This window comes from Rhinolophus ferrumequinum, chromosome 17, assembly GCF_004115265.2.
Source record: "Rhinolophus ferrumequinum isolate MPI-CBG mRhiFer1 chromosome 17, mRhiFer1_v1.p, whole genome shotgun sequence".
In the NCBI taxonomy this organism is placed as follows: Eukaryota; Metazoa; Chordata; class Mammalia; order Chiroptera; family Rhinolophidae; genus Rhinolophus; species Rhinolophus ferrumequinum.
In genome coordinates, this window is record NC_046300.1 from 13,700,660 (window position 1) to 13,717,867 (window position 17,208).

General features: G+C 41.6%; 1 protein-coding gene across 2 annotated transcripts in view; it reads left to right on the forward strand.

Moving 5' to 3' along the window:
• SCN11A (sodium voltage-gated channel alpha subunit 11) overlaps nt 1–17,208 on the forward strand; it is a 76,250-nt gene that overhangs the window by 28,298 nt on the left and 30,744 nt on the right. For both annotated transcript variants that reach the window (XM_033131491.1, XM_033131492.1), the window contains 8 exons: nt 1,459–1,600; nt 2,142–2,339; nt 3,101–3,274; nt 5,927–6,056; nt 7,154–7,392; nt 8,501–8,671; nt 10,864–11,232; nt 12,935–13,345. In XM_033131491.1, the coding sequence (XP_032987382.1) occupies nt 1,459–1,600; nt 2,142–2,339; nt 3,101–3,274; nt 5,927–6,056; nt 7,154–7,392; nt 8,501–8,671; nt 10,864–11,232; nt 12,935–13,345 (1,834 nt within the window). The remainder of the gene's footprint in view (nt 1–1,458; nt 1,601–2,141; nt 2,340–3,100; nt 3,275–5,926; nt 6,057–7,153; nt 7,393–8,500; nt 8,672–10,863; nt 11,233–12,934; nt 13,346–17,208) is intronic.

The following is a 17,208-nucleotide window of genomic DNA, read 5'->3' on the forward strand; positions in this document are numbered from 1 at the left end:
TGGAATTAAGGATGCAAGTCCTTTAGAGTCCCATAAACTGCCCAACACAATGAATGAAAAGGGACCATGCCAAGTGCAGGATCACGCCATTTCAGAACCTTTGGGGGAAAAGACCTTAAAACCAAAGAGAAAAAGCAGGTCATCCACAAAGGAACCCAAATCAACACGGCATCAGAATTCCCACCAGCAACACAGGACAATAGCTGAGCAGTGTCTTCATATTTTTAAGGAAAAATGATTTTCAACCCAGAAATCTATTTCTGGCCAAACTATCAATCAACTGTGAAGGTAGAATAAAGTTATATTCCTATATGCAAAGATCACCCAATCTTCCGAAGAAGCTATTTGAGATTTGCTCCAGAAAAATGAGGGAGTAAAAAAACTTGGAAAGAACAATACATAAGCACCAAGAAAAAATGCATTTGACCCAGAAGAGCCATCAATCCAGACCACAGTATTTCTCTATGAAGAATGATACAAGTGTGATGCAGAGGGATGGGATTCTCTACCGTAGCAGGACATTCATCAACAAGGACCAGATGGATAAATCGAATATCAGTATAAGCGCTATGTTTAGTGATGTGGATGTATAACAGTTAAAAGTTACTGAATTGGGGGTGTGTAAATGATGGTTAAAAACGGATGGTATGGTGTTCATTGCCATGTGATTTTAAAATCACACCCAGGTATTACTTTGATAAATATTTTGTATTAAAAATTATGAAGGTACATATGCTTAGTATATCATATAGAAACACTTGATGCTTTGTGCTTTGGTGATGCGGACAAAACCTTGTGTGCAGGATGCCCATAGTCTGTAGAATAAAACCCAACTGTTTGTAAAGCCAAATGACTGTTAACGACTGACATGTAAATATTCATTATTCGCAAAGCAGTTAGAGAAATGATAGGACTGTAAGACAGGAAAAGCAATGAGCTGTCTCCCTGTATGCTGATAAGGAAAAACCTTTGAGCTATATTGTTCCGAGGAAAGAGCAAGGTGCACCACAGTGTTTAAAGAACTCCCATTTCTCTATTATAGACCATGTTGTTGATGTAGATGTGTGCGTCTATATTCGTAGGAGACTTCTGGAAAGTTACAAAAGTAACTTCAACTGCTGCTTCTAGGAAGTGGGAGAGAGGGAGACATAGTTACCGGATGCCCTTTTCTACTCTTTATTGTTCACTACGTCACTGCACTTAATTTTTCAATGAAAAACTGAAAATATGAAATTACCAATCAATCAATTTGGAAAGAGTCAGTGGGTGCCCACATTCAGGTATAGGCTGGGTGGCTTGGCAGACGGGGGGATGGCCACCCTACAAATACTCTCTTCACCCGGGACTTTGGGGTGTGAGAACATGGCCCGTGGAAGAACCAGTGCCATGAGGGGGAAAATGGAAGCTGGGCTGTGTGGAATGTTATTCTTTCTCTGTTCCCTTGTTTCCCATATCTAGTGCCTGTCTTAACACATCAACATGCAGCCACACCGAAACCAACCCTGACTATGGCTATACAAATTTTGACAATTTTGGCTGGTCTTTTCTTGCCATGTTCCGGCTTATGACCCAAGATTCCTGGGAGAAGCTTTATCGACAGGTTATCTTCTTTTCTTATTACCTCCCCCCCCACACACACCTAGCTATCATTTATTTATAACCTACCATCTCTTCTCCACCGTTGTCATTTATTCCTCATTCTTAACAGTCATGCTGTCAAATTCTGCTTTAGAAATTCTGTTAGAAATATCAAAAAAAAAATTATGAACATGATATCTAGAAGAATAGTGCATAAACCCTCCTTCTTCCTAGAAATATTACAGCTCTCCTAATTCCCTACTGCCTGAAGTCTCACCACGAGCGCTTTCGTTTTCATGAAGCATTGCTATTCCTCTTGCCCTTTTAGTTATAAAATGCAAATGCTCTGCAGAAAATCATAGTAAAGTCACCGAGACTTCCATGGGAACGTATAGGTGGCCTATCCTCCCTGAGAGACGCATCCCGAGTCCCTGGGTGACTGGGAAGGCGGTAGATGAAGCTGCAGGCAGCTGAGCCAACCAGTACTGTCCCATTTCTGCCTGAAGTGGCGCTCGGCCCTCCGTGGAAGAAGGCCTCTGAGGCCTGTGCTCTGTCCCTTGCAGACCTTGCGCACTTCAGGCCCCTTCGCAGTTTTCTTCTTTGTGGTGGTCATCTTCCTGGGCTCTTTCTACCTGGTTAACTTAACCCTGGCGGTGGTCACCATGGCTTACGAGGAGCAGAACAGGAACGTAGCTGCAGAAACGGAGGCCAAAGAGAAGATGTTCCAGGAAGCCCAGCAGCTGTTAAAGGAGGAGAAGGAGGTATGGGCTGGTGACGTCAGATAGTGGGCTCTGCCTAGGGCCACTCCAGAGGCCATGAGGCACTCCTGAGGCTCCGGCTGTTGGAGGTGGCCTGCTCACAGCACTCGCTCTGCTGGTGCTTTGCTGCAAATTTAAGCCCCTTGCAGACTGGCTCTGCTGCTATGTCTCCCTAAGATGTCCAGGCAGAGGGCTGTGGAGAACAGGCAACTCTCAGTTTTGTTGCTCTTCGACCTTCTGAAACCTGGGCCTTCTAAGACAGATTCCAAATTGCTGGCTAGAGGATAACACACACACACACACACAGACGCACACACACACACGTAAATCGAGGCTCTGCTCCAGGATATCTTTATATTTTTCCCATTCAAGTCTAAGCTTTTCAGGGCAGGGACCATGGTTAATACATTTTCTCACCCTCCACAGAGATTTGTCGGGGGGAGTCCATTGTATGTGCTTATTATCTGCATCGTCAGACACAAACATTTACTCAGTGCCTGACACATACTGAATATTATGTAAGGGTTAGTAATACAGAGATATGAGAGTGCCCCCTGCCTTCAGAGCTGCATTCTCGTGGCCAAATGAAACATGTTCCCCAGATAAATGATGACAAAGCTGGCATTTTCCAAATAGGTGATGAGCGATGTACATGGTACAATGCTACCAGAAAAAGGAGAGAATGCTCACTAAGGTCAAGGTCATTTGCAGTGTTTGACAGGGAGGTACAATCCATTCATTAATTGCCTTTTTCACTTTCTAAGGCTCTGGTTGCCATGGGAATTGACAGAAGTTCGCTGAATTCCCTTGAAGCATCATCTTTTTCCCCAAAGAAGAGAAAACTATTTGGTACTAAGAAAAGGAAGTCCTTTTTTTTCAGAGAGTCTGGGAAAGAACAGGTTCCAGTATCAGATTCTGATGAAGATACCCCAATAAAAGTAAGTATTGGCCAAGGAATTAATGATACCATATCACTGTTCAGGGGGGTAGGTCAAGTCGTCAATCTAATTGAAAGGATTCATTCATTCACTCACTCATTATCCACTCATCCATTTGCACATACTTTCCTGCCTCCATGTGTCTATTTAGTGACCCATTTATTTACAAACATTCATTTAAACATCTATCTGTCTGACAGTGTTTGCTGTCTGCTTAGCCCTGGGGTAGGTACTGGGGATACACAAGATGTACAAGACAAATGATTGACGAAGACACACTAATGAGGAGTCCGTTACTACTCAGTGTGACGGCGGACATGATAAATGCTGTGGGAGAACAGAGCAATGTCTTAGTTCTCCCACAGCATTTGCTGAGATGTTAGCATGCAAGTAGATTACTTAGAAAGTGATCCCAGGAATCACTGAGAAGGGAGGAAAGAGTGATGCATGGGAGAAAAGGTGGCCAATAGGGTGCATGATCAAGCCAGTTGGTGGTTAACCTCCCTGGACTGTGGGCACTAGAGTATTTATATACCAACTTTGGTCCATCATTAGTTAAAGACTGCTGGGGTCAGGAGGCAGTATTTTTCCTGTATTACTTCTGACTTACTGTGCATTAGGGCCGAGGGGGTTCAGGTCACCAGAGAAAGCCCTCGGGTAAAACCCAAGGACGTAGAATGGGGCCAACAACAGCGTCTGCTTCAGACAACCAACCAGATTTGGTGGGGTTTGCGGGGAGAGCAGTAGATTAGAGTTCCCAGGGGAAGCAGTTCTAAGGTTAAAGGATGAATTCATAGGCAAAAGAAAGAAGGGAGCACTACAGATAGAGAGAACAACATGTGAAGGCAAAGGCCTGGAAGCAAAGGAGAGAAGGAGAATATGACCCTGGGGGCAGGAGGGGCAGAGAGAGAGAGAGAGAGAGGAAGTTGGAGGGGTGAGTAGCAAGAAGCTATAGTGGTAAGATGGGGCCATCACAAAAAGTCTTGAAACCAAGCTAAGGAATTCACCTTTTGAGAGCAAGGGGTTAAGCTTCGTTGAAAAGTTTCAAGATAAAGGGTGATATGAGCAGATTTACACGTTTTTAAATCCTGGGTGTATTGAAGAGAGAGGATTGGAGGAGGGCAAGGCTGGATTCAACCAATTAGGAAGTTGTTGCAGTAACCCAAGTAAGAGATGACAGTGGCTTAAACTATGGTCGGGGCAGGGAGGTTAAAGAGAGATTAACAGGTTACAGTGACCTACAGTAGATAAAATTTGGCAATTGACTAAATGTAGAGGGGTGGGGATGGTGCCTGGTTGATAGCTTGGGTGGCTGACTTTATAAAGGGTAATTTGCTGAGACAGAAGAAGATGTTCTGGGGATGGGGAAGATGGCAAGTTCAGTTTTAGACATGCCAGTCTTGAGGTACCTATGGACATCTAAGCAGGAATATCAAGTAGCCAGTTGGCATGCAGAAATGAAGATATGGGGGTGGGTGGGATGTGCAGTAGGGAAAAAAAAAGCTCTTCTCATCATTACGGTGGGAGCTGTTTAAACATGTTTCATTGTGGAGAAAGAAGTCAGAAGAAGGAAAAATGGTGAAGACAGAGGCCAGGAATGATGGCTAGAGCCACTTTCCTGACGTAGGAGGAAGATGTAGTGGGTACGCCTGCCTGCGAGTGGGGTGGGGAAAGGGAGTTGAGGGACCTTTGCAGATGTAGATGGATGGACTTCACATCCCACTGTTAGCAATTCTCTGCTGCAGTGATGGAAACATCTGGTGCTCTAGAGCCTTCTTTGCTGTCAGACCACAGCACATTGAGGAGACTGCAAATATATACATATTTTTAACATTTTGGAAATTTCTCCTTGTTCCACAAAGACGCAGACACACCTAGTATAAAGTGTCTTTTCCCTTTAAGTAGAATAGGAAATAGTTATAAAAAGATCACACAGTGCCTTTAGAATAGCTTATCACAAAAGGATATTTCCCTCTGGGGCCCTGGTTGGTCAGAACTTTTGGAAAATAGCTCACGTTGTGTACCTGAGTTTCCCAGATAGCTGAAGGTTTACGTCCTTTAATCTCCAGAGAGTGCAGAATTGTAGGTAAGGTAGAGTCAATAAGTTCTTAGGAACAGCCTGAGAGAGTGTTTGAGGTTTAGTACATAGACTTTGTGATAGGTGTTTTGGCTGTTCTTTTCCGTTACTGTTTCAAAATCTATTTTGGCAGCTAGCTGTTCAAGACACTTCACTTTCTGGCCCCAATCCACCTTTCTAAATTTATCTCCCACTTCCGCCTTTCACAAACATTGTTTCCAAATTAGATTTTTTATTGCTTTCAATACCCTGAACCTTGGCTCATTAGGTTTTGTAAAATTTTGTTCTCTCTTTGTTGATAATGAATCAATCACAGAGAAAGAAAAAAATTCTGTAGGAAGGACTCTAGAAATGTGCGTACATAAGAAATATGAGTGGCCAACCCATACTTCTTGTATTTATTAAATATGAAATAAGAAAACTGAAAATTTGTCATGCCATGGTGTTGGCATGACTCAACCTACACAAGATATTGAACATCTGTGCTGCATGTGGCATTGAAACAAAGTAGTTTGTCAAGTTTTGAGGAGAATGAGCTCCTTCCCTTAGAAGGTCCACCATGTTTTCTTTCATAGCCACACCTCCTAGAGCAAACCAAACGGCTGTCCCAGAACCTGTCTGTTGACCTCCGTGAAGAGCATAGCGACCCCTTCCAAAGGCAGAGGGCGCTAAGTGCTGTCAGCATCCTGACCATCACTATGCAGGGTAAGTTCTGCCTCCCAGCCCACGGAGAGTCTACTTCAATGATGTCCTTCCAGTCTCCCTCTCTTCAGCCCCACAGAAACCCCTGCAACCCACTGTACTTCTTACGAAGAGTACTTTTCTGTGCCTTTTTGGAACATGGAACAAAGTGGTTTGGAAGAAGTGGGTCTTCCCCATAGGCCAACCCGGAGCTGGCACTTGGGTAGTATGGGAACTGGCTAGTCTTGGGACCAAGAGCGCAGACAGAATCTCATGATTAGGCAGGCAGTCATAGGAGGTCTCAGTGAAAATGAGAGTCAGAAAAGGAAGATAAGACAGAAGTTTTCAGTAGGTAGCAGTTGTCATTGAAGTTAGACTTAGGAATCTGGAATGGACAGTAGAAGACCTGTGTAGACAGTCTGGCTCCATCTGGACCTGACAAACAGCTGGTAACAGGGATCCAACTAAAGGGGGTGGGGGTGGGGGTTGCTGTTCAAGGGCAGGACTCAGTCCCTGTAAGGATGGGGTCAGAAGGGTTGCTTAGCACTTTCGAGCCGATTGCATCACCCCTTTGGACAGCATGGTTCCCTGAAATGGTGCCATGGAAATCAGAAGTGTAGCTGCTTTATGGCCTGAACTCCACCGGCTGACAGAGTGCTGTTTGTTTCAGTGCATGTAGGTGCCCCGGCCTGAATATATCTCCTTCCCCTGAACCCTGATGGCTCCCGGGGCTGGTTATAGCTGTCAGCATCATCTGCCTTGAGTGAGCATAATTTGGGCTTGTGTCTCTGTCTCTCATGGATTCCCATGGGAGAGAGAGAGAGAGAGAGAGAGAGAGAGAGAGAGAGAGAGAGAGAGCATTTACTTACCCATCTGTAGCTCTAACTGTGCAGCCAGTTCCCAGATGCTCAATTCAAGCATAAAGACTCAATGTGCTTGACTATATCACATGAAATTTGTATGTGGGAAACCTTTCTGGCTACACCAGTCAGTTCCCTTCTTGACTGATATGTTGTGTCTTAAGAGACCCGGGGGAAGAAGGAGGAAGGAATGCATTCAGGCAGAGAGAAGTCAGACGGGTTCAGAGAGAACTCCTCAACTACTCTTTCGTTGTCCTCCAGAACAAGAAAAATCCCAGGAGCCTTGCCTCCCATGTGGGGAAAACCTGGCCTCCAAATACCTCGTGTGGGACTGTAGTCCCCGATGGCTGTGCTTTAAGAAGGCCCTGAGAACCGTGATGACCGACCCCTTCACTGAGCTGGCCATCACCATCTGCATCATAATCAATACCGTCTTCTTGGCCTTGGAGCATCACAAAATGGACAAAAGTTTCGAGCAAATGTTGTATATTGGAAATGTGGTAACTTTAGGCTTTTTAAAAATATAAAACAGATTTCAAACTTTGAATTTAACTCTTTCAAAGCCAAAACATTTTGTGAGTGGCCCAACCTAACCAGGTCTTTGGTCCCCTTAAGTGGAGTGGAGGGAAAAGATGATTGTTAGGGTTTTGCTTTTACTTAGTAATTTTCCACGGGTGGGCCCTGTGTCAGCCCGTCTAGCCTGTTAAGCTGTCTTTTTAGTCTTCCAGTAGATGACTAACGTGTCACCCAGCGGTAAGCCAGAAGCCAGACATCTTAAAGGGTCAGCTATTTGGGATAATTAAGAAAACATTAACTATATCCAGAGGCCCGTGGTAACGAGTGCCACGATCCCTGGTGATCCTGATGACATCATTTGTCACAGAATAATGTGGCTGTCATTACTAGGTGTTATTCTCCTGGAAAGACGAGTCAAGGCCTGGCACCTGTGGGAGGTTCACTTTCCTCAAAGCGGGTGTCCGAAGCTGGTAGAGGCGGGCAGGGATAGGGTTCCAGATTTGAGCCTCCTTCAATATGTTTCTTATTGGATGGATCTAGTCCCAGTTAAATTGGGCAAACCAAGATAGAAGAGTAGACTTTTCAAGAACTGTTCACTTTAATTTGCCTGCAGAAGGCATTTTTCTCCCAAGGGAAAATTAGTCTCCCAAATATCAGAAATAACAAATAATTACCCACTGCGTGTTCTACGCTAATTAGCTAATGAGTTAAGGGGCTACAAATCTTATCGGAATGTCTAACCCTTTCTTCGTAAAGCTTTATTTTATTTTTCCAATTTAAAAAGCATTACATGCTGTTTTTTAAGTTTTAAAATAAGGGAAAATACAAAGGTGAAACTCATTTCCCATGGTCCTACTAGCAAAGATGATCATATTTAGCACTGCAGATTATTTCCAGGCAGTATGTACATATGGATGGATGGATGGATGGATGGATGGATTTTTTATTTTATGTGGATTTTAGGGTTATTGTGCAGCCATGAGAGTATATTTTATTTCTTTGTAACCTCTGTAATTCCCTAGGACCATTCTTAAAAGTGTATGTCCAAAAAGAGGTGGCTTCCTTTTCTCATTTTTCTTTGTCTCACTGTAGGTTTTCACTAGCGTTTTTATGGCAGAAATGTGCCTAAAAATCATTGCGCTCGATCCCTACTACTACTTTCGCCGAGGCTGGAACGTTTTTGATAGCGTTGTTGCTCTTCTCAGTATTATAGATGTGATGCTGAGCAACAAAAGTGTGACAGTTTTCCGGTCCTTAAGAGTGGTAAGGCACTTACTTTCTTATTTTGCTGAATGACATAGCAGCCAGGATTGAGAAGAGTCTCGAGTGAGTTCAGTGGCTATTTTGGATTAAACTTTAACTCATTTTACCTTAACCCGAGAACCAAAACTGCACACCTCCTCCCATCCAGGTCTTTAATACCCTTGGGAGGCCCAGAGGGGTCTTCTCTTAGCAGAACCCCTACTCCCTCCCCAACCCCCACCCCACCACGATGACCCTTTACGCAACCAGAAGTAAAATTGTGTCTTACAGTGTCAGGACGCTGCTTCTTCCTTTGGGTACAACTGCTCCAATGATTTCTTCCCCTATAGAGCTTTGAGCCAGGCACCCTCACCCCTGGGCTTACCAAGGGGGCTTAGACTACAGAGCCCAGGAGGGGACAGAGGCTGCTGGCAGATGCTGTCTCTTTCTGTTCTGTAGTCTTTGCCTTCCATCAATAACCATGGAGGCATTCTGGCAACCTTTGCAGAGTACCTGCTATAAGCTGACACAGGGGAAGCTCAGAGATGAGGAGAGCACTGTGTTCAACAAGTCTGCCGTCCAGGGACGATACAAGAAATGACCATGAGGCAAAGTCGAATGTGACTGAACCCACAAGAGATAGGAATAGAAAGCTATAGAGAAATCACATCTGAGAGGGGAATTGGAAAACCACAAAAAGTGGCCTTTTGTCCTCTTTCAAAGATTAATTTGGCATGGATAGGATTTCTAAGCCTATAGAGTAAGACATTTGATTCGGTTACCTAAGTGTACATTTGACACTTGGGATATGTTAGGAGATCATACCACTCAAAGTCAGGCATTATTAGGCTGCTCTCCTAAAGTTTTACTGGTGCTCAAGTGAGCAAAATTACATTAATTTTATTGCTGTTTGGGCTTATTACAGCCACGTGCTGAAGCGAGGAATTCCGTGGCATTGTCTACATATGAGACCAGACCCACAATTTCTTCCAGCTCCACTCTAAATAGACAGTGGTGGTCCTTCTCTTGGGACAAAAGACTTATTCACATGCAGTATTTCCATCCCCAAATAGTTGATACTTAACAGGATGGTACTTTGGAATTAAACCATTGGTTTGGTTGAAAATTAATGTAAGAAATAACCTATGAAACTTGTTGCTATGTTTTCTCTAAGGTTATTGTCTCTTGAAATGTCTGTAAGTTTCCAGGAGAAAATTTCTCTTTGGAAAAAAGTGTATGTCTCCTGAATAGCCGATTGCATTTTCACCTCTGGATACAAAACATCGTCTGACACTCATCGTGGTCATAAAGTTTAGATTCAAACTTCTTACCTAAGTTACATAATGCAGGAGTTAGTGAACTATTTCTGTAAAAGGCCAGTGGGTAAATATTTTCAGCCCTACAGGTCATATGGTCTCTGTCAAAACCATTCAGCTTTGTCATTCATTGTAGCACAAGTGTAGCTGTAGACATTTGAGAATGGGTGTGGCTATGTTCCAGTAAAAATTTATGAATGTGGAAATTTGAACTTCATACGATTTTCATGTGTAATAAAATATCTTTCTCTTGATGATTTTCCAACCATTTAAAAATGTAAAAAACATTCTTACCTCGCAGGCCATACAAAAACAGGCATGGGATGGATTTGGCCCCTAGGCCTGAGTTTTTGACCCCTGCTGTATATTTTATATACTAAATATGTATGCTCAATTCCATCATCATAATCCCATAGTCTTTATCGTTTAAAAATAATTAGAACAAAATATTTCCATTTACAAAACAAAAAATAGACACAAGTATTACCGTTTTTCCTGGAAAATAAGACCTACCCCAAAAATAAGCCCAGGTTAAGATCGTTAGCCAGACAGATGCATTTAGTACATTATGACGATGTTCCAGAAGAAGATGACATGACTGTATTTGAATAAATGTACATTGTTGTACATGAAAAAATAAGACATCCCCTGAAAATACACCCTAATGCTTCTTTTGGAGCAAAAAATAATATAAGACCCGGTCTTCTTTTCTGGGAAACACGGTAGATTGGGACATGGAGTTGGTGACTATGTTTAGGATGGATTTGGCTTTGTAAAGATTTTTGAAAGTCATAAATGCTGTGGCTTGGGAACATGTCGTTTGTTTTATAGCTTCATGGATAGAACTTGTCCTTAACTGGCTTTTCTTCCATTTTTGTTCATTGTCTGTTTCTACAGCTGAGGGTCTTCAAGTTAGCCAAATCTTGGCCAACTTTAAACACACTGATTAAGATAATTGGCCACTCCGTGGGAGCCCTTGGAAACCTGACCGTGGTTCTAGCCATTGTGGTCTTTATTTTCTCTGTGGTTGGCATGCAGCTGTTTGGCTCTAAATTCAATTCTACAATGAATAATACAAATTTCTGTGACCCTGCCCTCCCATGTTTACGACGCTGGCACATGGGGGATTTCTACCACTCCTTTCTGGTGGTATTCCGCATCCTCTGTGGGGAATGGATCGAAAACATGTGGGAATGTATGCGAGAAGCTGAAATTCCACTGTGCATTGTTGTCTTTTTGTTGATCATGGTGATAGGAAAACTTGTGGTGAGTGTCTTAGATTTTTTTAAAACAAAATACATGGACTGAACAAATGTATTAACTTCTTTTGCAGCACTTCACTAGTGAAATTCTTAGTGTACATATAGTTTAATGTTACATTAATATAATATTAATAATTTGTGTTTGAATTTGGTTTGGGGAAAGTATGATAAGTATGAAACAAAACCTCTCTGTCACATAGTACTCATGTTGACTGATGCCCCAATAGCTATTCTACTCCAGGTAATTATTCTAAGATAATCATATTCTCTTTGCCAGTGATTGGCTAAGGTAGGGGTTTGTTACTTAATTTGGTCAATAAGACGTAAAGTGATATCCACTGAGGAAAGCTTCTTATTCTAAAGAAAAGGAAAAAAAAAAAAGAAGGGATGAGGGGGAAAAATGGTCCTTTTACTTGCTCTGGGCTGTTTTATGACTGTGACTCCTGGTAGAACTGCAAACATGATGCAAATAAAAGAACCAGTCAAAGACAAAGCCAGAACTGAGGAAGGTAGAGTGAAAAGGTGAAACAAACCTATCTTCATGGCATAACTAGCTCCCTGTTTTATTTTCAAACTTCTGGTTACGTTACATTTTCTTACTATGTCAGCTGCCTTGAGCCTGCTACTTGCAGCTGGAGACATAGATGTTTAGGTGTACACCTGTGAGGGTATGAAGAGACAGGAGACAAACAAGGACACCTGAGCACAAGATTCTTCAGAGTCGAGTTGGGGCTGTGATGCAAATATACTTAGGTGTCTGCACACAGTAGTTTCATCCTAAGTACCTAATAAGTGGGATAGATAGGTAATAAGTGATACCAAAGTTCAGAAGATATCACCAATGGGAGTGGGAAGGGAGCATTAAGAAAGGATTTGTGTAAGATACACTACTTGACAATGACACTTAAGAGGCAAGGAGACTTAGCACATAGACGAGAGCCTGAGCAAAGATCCAGACTTGGGGATGTTCATCTTCTTGAAGAAGAGCAGCTCCACCCATGCACACCCACAAGACACTTCTCCCCGAAGGCTTTACATGGTTGAGCTGGTGAGAGCCACAAGCAAAGAGGTTTGAAGAGGTAAAGATGATGAATTAGGGATATGTAAGTGTAGGCAAAAATCCTAACTAGGAAGCCATCGAATTTAAAGTGATATGTGCTTCAACAGAGGAGTTGGAAATTTGATTCAAACCCCTCTGGCTCAGTCCCAATCACTCAATGCAGTTTGGGCAGTGGGACCTAAACAGCCTGCACAAAATACACCATCTCGCAAATTATGGGAACAGGAGAGACCCCGCAGTAGTCTTAGACATCAGACCCATATCCATGTGGGCAATTCCAACAAAAATCCAAGCTCAGGAGTCTGGCTGATTCCTGAGGAATATATACTTTTGATGTTGCCACATGGTTACACCATTCTGCTTACCCTGGCCAGAGTCTACAATACATGTTGCTTATATGCAGATAGACTGGATTTATCTGTTTGTACCCTTTAACTTCAATTTTTTTTTTTGTCTTACCTTGCTATCTCTGTTACTCCTTAATCTTCTCTCCTTTTCTTTATATTACATACGAACTCTCTTGGGAGATAGAGGGACATAGAATTCTTGTTTGACTTGGATTTGGGTCTTGGGGAGAAGTTGCTCCGGAAATCTACTGTATCCTTTCCTTTGCTAAATTTTCCATTCTCCTCGCGCCCTTCCCCAGGTACTCAACCTATTCATTGCCTTGCTGCTCAATTCCTTCAGCAAAGAAGAGAGAGATGGAAATGGTGGACAGGTCAGGAAAACCAAAGTCCAGTTAGCCCTGGACCGGTTCCGCCATGCTTTTAATTTTGTGATATGCACTCTGGGGCACTTTTGTCGCAAGTGGTGCAGTAGGCAGAACTTACCAAAGCAACAGGTGACAGGAGGCTCTTCTGCAGAGAACAAAGACGTCATTCCCCTGGTCACAGAGATGAAAAAAGGCCCAGAGACCTGGGAGGAGTTCTGTAAACTAACTTCTGCACCAAAGAGCTTGGATATTGGGCTGGATGGGACGTGGTTGGCCCCACTTGCAGAGGAAGAAGACACTGACTTTCTTGATGAAGATAATGCACAACCTGAGGCTGGAAAACAGGTACGAAGGTTCAGAGTTTGTTCAGAGCTAGAGTTGCCCCAGGGCATGGTTTGCACTATGCAGGGATAATAAGGGTATAAAATGTGGTGGCCCCTCAATACCCATCTGCACAGCCCAGGGCTGTTCTAACCATGGTCTTGCACATGTGGCATAGATGGGAGGTGTCAGAGGAGTTCAGAGGGAAGCAAGACCAGAGTGGTCTGGGGCAACGGGGGAATCAAGTGCCTTTGGTGAAGCCCTAAAATAATTTGCATTGGATGAAAGGGAGTGTGGAAAGTGAAGCAAATAGCATACAAAAGGAGACAGTGGTGGGAACAAACTCAGTCTCTGCAGGGATCAGTCGGGGGGCTCATGGGTAAGAAGTAGTGGGAGATGGGGGCTGTCAATTCCTATCACACGTATGTTGCACCTTTGTAGTTGCCTATAGGTTTTGGGTATTCTGTTCTGGGTTTTCTTCCCCCACATTTTTTCTCTTTGCTTTTCAGTTTTGGAAGTTGTATTGAGATATCCTCATTCTCAGAGAGTCTTCCCTCAGCTCTGTTCAGTGTATTAATAAGCCCATCAATGGCATTCTTCGTTTCTATTACAATGTGGTGTGTTGTTTTTTTATCTTTAGCCTTTCTTTTTTATTCTCTTAAACTTTTCCATCTCTCTGCTTAAATTGCCTGTGTGTTCTTGCATGCTGTCTACTTTATCTATTAGAACCCTTAGCATTTAAATCATAGTGTTTGCAATTCCTGATCTGATAATTTCAGTATTTTTGCCATATTGAGTCTGGTTCTGATGCTTACTCTGTCTCTTCAAACTGTATCTTTTGCCTTTTAGTATTCCCTGTAATGTTTTCTTTACAGTTGCATATGATGTACTGGGTAGATGGAACTGCTGTAAATTGGCGTTTAGTAATGTGTAGTAATGTGAGGTGGGGGAGGGGGAATGGAAGGGTTTTATGGGAGATGGAAGGAGAGAGGGAAGAATTCACAAATATGTGGAAATTAAACGAAACATTCTTAAATTACCAAGTTAAAGAAGAAATCACAAAACTATTTAAAAGACTTTAAGATAGATGGAAATGAAACTATAATATGCCAAAATTTGTTGGATGCAGCTGAATTCTCTCCCTCTTCCTCTCCCTCTCCTTCCTCTATGATTAGGTCTCAGTCTTTTAGTGAGCCGGTGCCTCTGGACTCTGAACTTCGCAGTGCTTCTCAGTACCCCTGCCCCTTAGGTGGGACAGAATGGCTACAGTGAGCTGGAGTTGGGTATTTCCTTCCTTCCATGTGGAAATCTAGATCTGGCTGGAACTGGGTATTTCTCTTCCCCCAGGTCAGTTAGACCCTGATAAAACCCCAGCAAGTTAGTCTCTGGTTAACTCATTTCCCTTGAAGGCAAGTCTTGTTAAGAAGAATATAATGCTCTCATGTATTTCAAAATGATTCCTTTTCCCTTCTCCCTGCCAGAAGCATGAGGGGGTTTTTCTCCAATATTCATTTGAGAACCTAGTAGAGCTCCAAGAGGTAAAACTCATATACGTGTTGGGACCCTCTGAAAACTGGGTCTCATGGAGCTTTTATCTCTTAGGATTGTCCATACTCAGCCTCCAGCAATTTGTCAATTATAGTTCCAGTTTCCTTACCCTGGCACCGGTGCCTATGGACGTTTCTGCTCCAGTATGTTGTGATTCTCTGGATTTGCCTATCTCTCAGTTTGGGGGTGTGGCAGCAGTTTGCCCTGGACCTCACTTTTCTTATGGATTTAAGAAGAGTTGTTTGATTTTTCAGTTTGTCCAACTGTTTACTTGTTAGGATCGAGTGGAGACCTCTATGCTTCTTACCTGTCAGACTAGAGACTAGAAGGTTCTGTGGGAAATTTCTAAATTTTAAGTTCAATCTCTTTACGTGCTGTAGGGCTATTAAAGTTTGCTATTTCTTCTGGAGTCTGTTGTGTTAGATTTTGTATTTCTAGAAATATGCCTGTGATGTTGAAGTTATCTAATTTGTTGACATACAATTATTCATAGGTTTTCTTTAAATCCTTTTGATTTCTGTAAGGTTGATAATATTATAACATCCCCCCTTCACTAGTAATTTGAATCTTGTCTCATTTTCTCTTAATCAGTCTTGTTAAAGTTTTGTCAATTTTGTTGATCTTTTAAAATAATCAACTTTTGGTTTTATTGATTTCATCTATTATTTTATTAATTTTTGCTTAAGTACCTATCCTTTTCTGCTTGCTTTCAGTTGTCTTCATTTTCTAGTGCCTTAAGGTGGAAGATTAGGTTATTGATTCAAGATGGCTCCTTTTTTTAATTGTATGTACTTATAGCTATCAATTTACCTCTAAGCACTGCTTTAGCTGTATCCAACAAATTTTGGTATATTTTCATTTCCATTTATCTTAAAGTCTTTTCTAACTTTTATTTCTTTGACTTTTGGTTATGTAAGAATTTCTTGTTTAATTTCCATATATTTGCTAATTCTTCAAATGTCTTTTTATTGTTTATTTCTAATTTTACTTCATTGTAATCAGAGAACATACTCTGTACAATTTCAATCCTTTTAAAGTTATTGAGCATTGTTTAATGGCCTAGCATATTGTCTATCCTGAAAGTATTTTGTATGCACTTGAGAAGAATATGTATTCTGCTGTTTGGGGTTGAGAGTTTTATAGACATTTGTTACGTGTAATTGATTTATAATTGTTTTAAGTCTTCTATTGTTTTAAGTCTTCTATTTTCTCATTGATCTTTTATTTAGTTGTTATATTAATTTTTATTATTATTAATTATTTATTTTATTTTTTATTTAATTTGTTGGGGTGACATTCGTTAATAAAATTACATAGGTTTCACGTGTGCAATTCTGTAATCCATCATCTATATATTGCATTGTCATCACCCAAAGTCAGATCTCTTTCCATTACCATATATTTGACCCTTTTCTGCCTCCCCTGCTGCCCCCTTCCTTTCTGGTAACCACTAAACTTTTGTCTGTGTCTATGAGTTTTTGTTTGTCTTGTTTGTTTGTTGCTTTCAGTTTTATAGCCCACATGTGAGTGAAATCATATGGTTCTTGACTTTTTCTGTCTGACTTATTTCACTTAGCATGATAATCTCAAGATCCATCCATATTGTCGCGAATGGCAGTATTTCATCTTTTCTTATGGCTGAGTAACATTCCATTATATATAGTATGTACCATATCTTCTTTATCAAATCATGAAGGCTACTTTGGTTGTTTCCATGTCTCAGCCACCATGAATAATGCTGCAATGAACATAGGGGTACATATATCTTTACAGATAAACGTTTTCAAATTTTTGGGGTATATACCCAGAAGAGGGATGGCTGGGTCATATAATTCTATTCTTAATCTTTTGAGGAATCTCTATACTGTTTTCCATAATGTCTGTACCAATTTACATTCCCACCAGCAGTGTATGAGGGTTCCTTTTTCTCCACAACCTCTCCAACACTTGTTATTACTTGTCTTGTTGTTAATAGCCATTCTAACAGATGTGAGGTGGTATCTTATTGTGGTTTTGATTTGCATTTCCCTGATAGCTAGTGAAGTTGACTAACTGCTCTATTGTTTTTGACAATACCATGTGGAATTAATTGCTCCGTAGTGTGATCTAATTAAATTGAGGAAGGGGTATTTAAAGGTCAGTCTTTGAGTTTTGTTCTGACTCTGGGGAGACTCTTCTTAGCTGTCTCTTTCCATGGTTCTCTGTGGTGAATTTGCTGCCCTATGCTATGGTTTAGTCTGTTGCCTTTAATAAAGAGATGGTACCAGTCTCTTCTTATTTACTTACCATCAAAATCTCCATTGGTTTCAAGAGCACCCTTAGTCTTGAATTTCCTCACA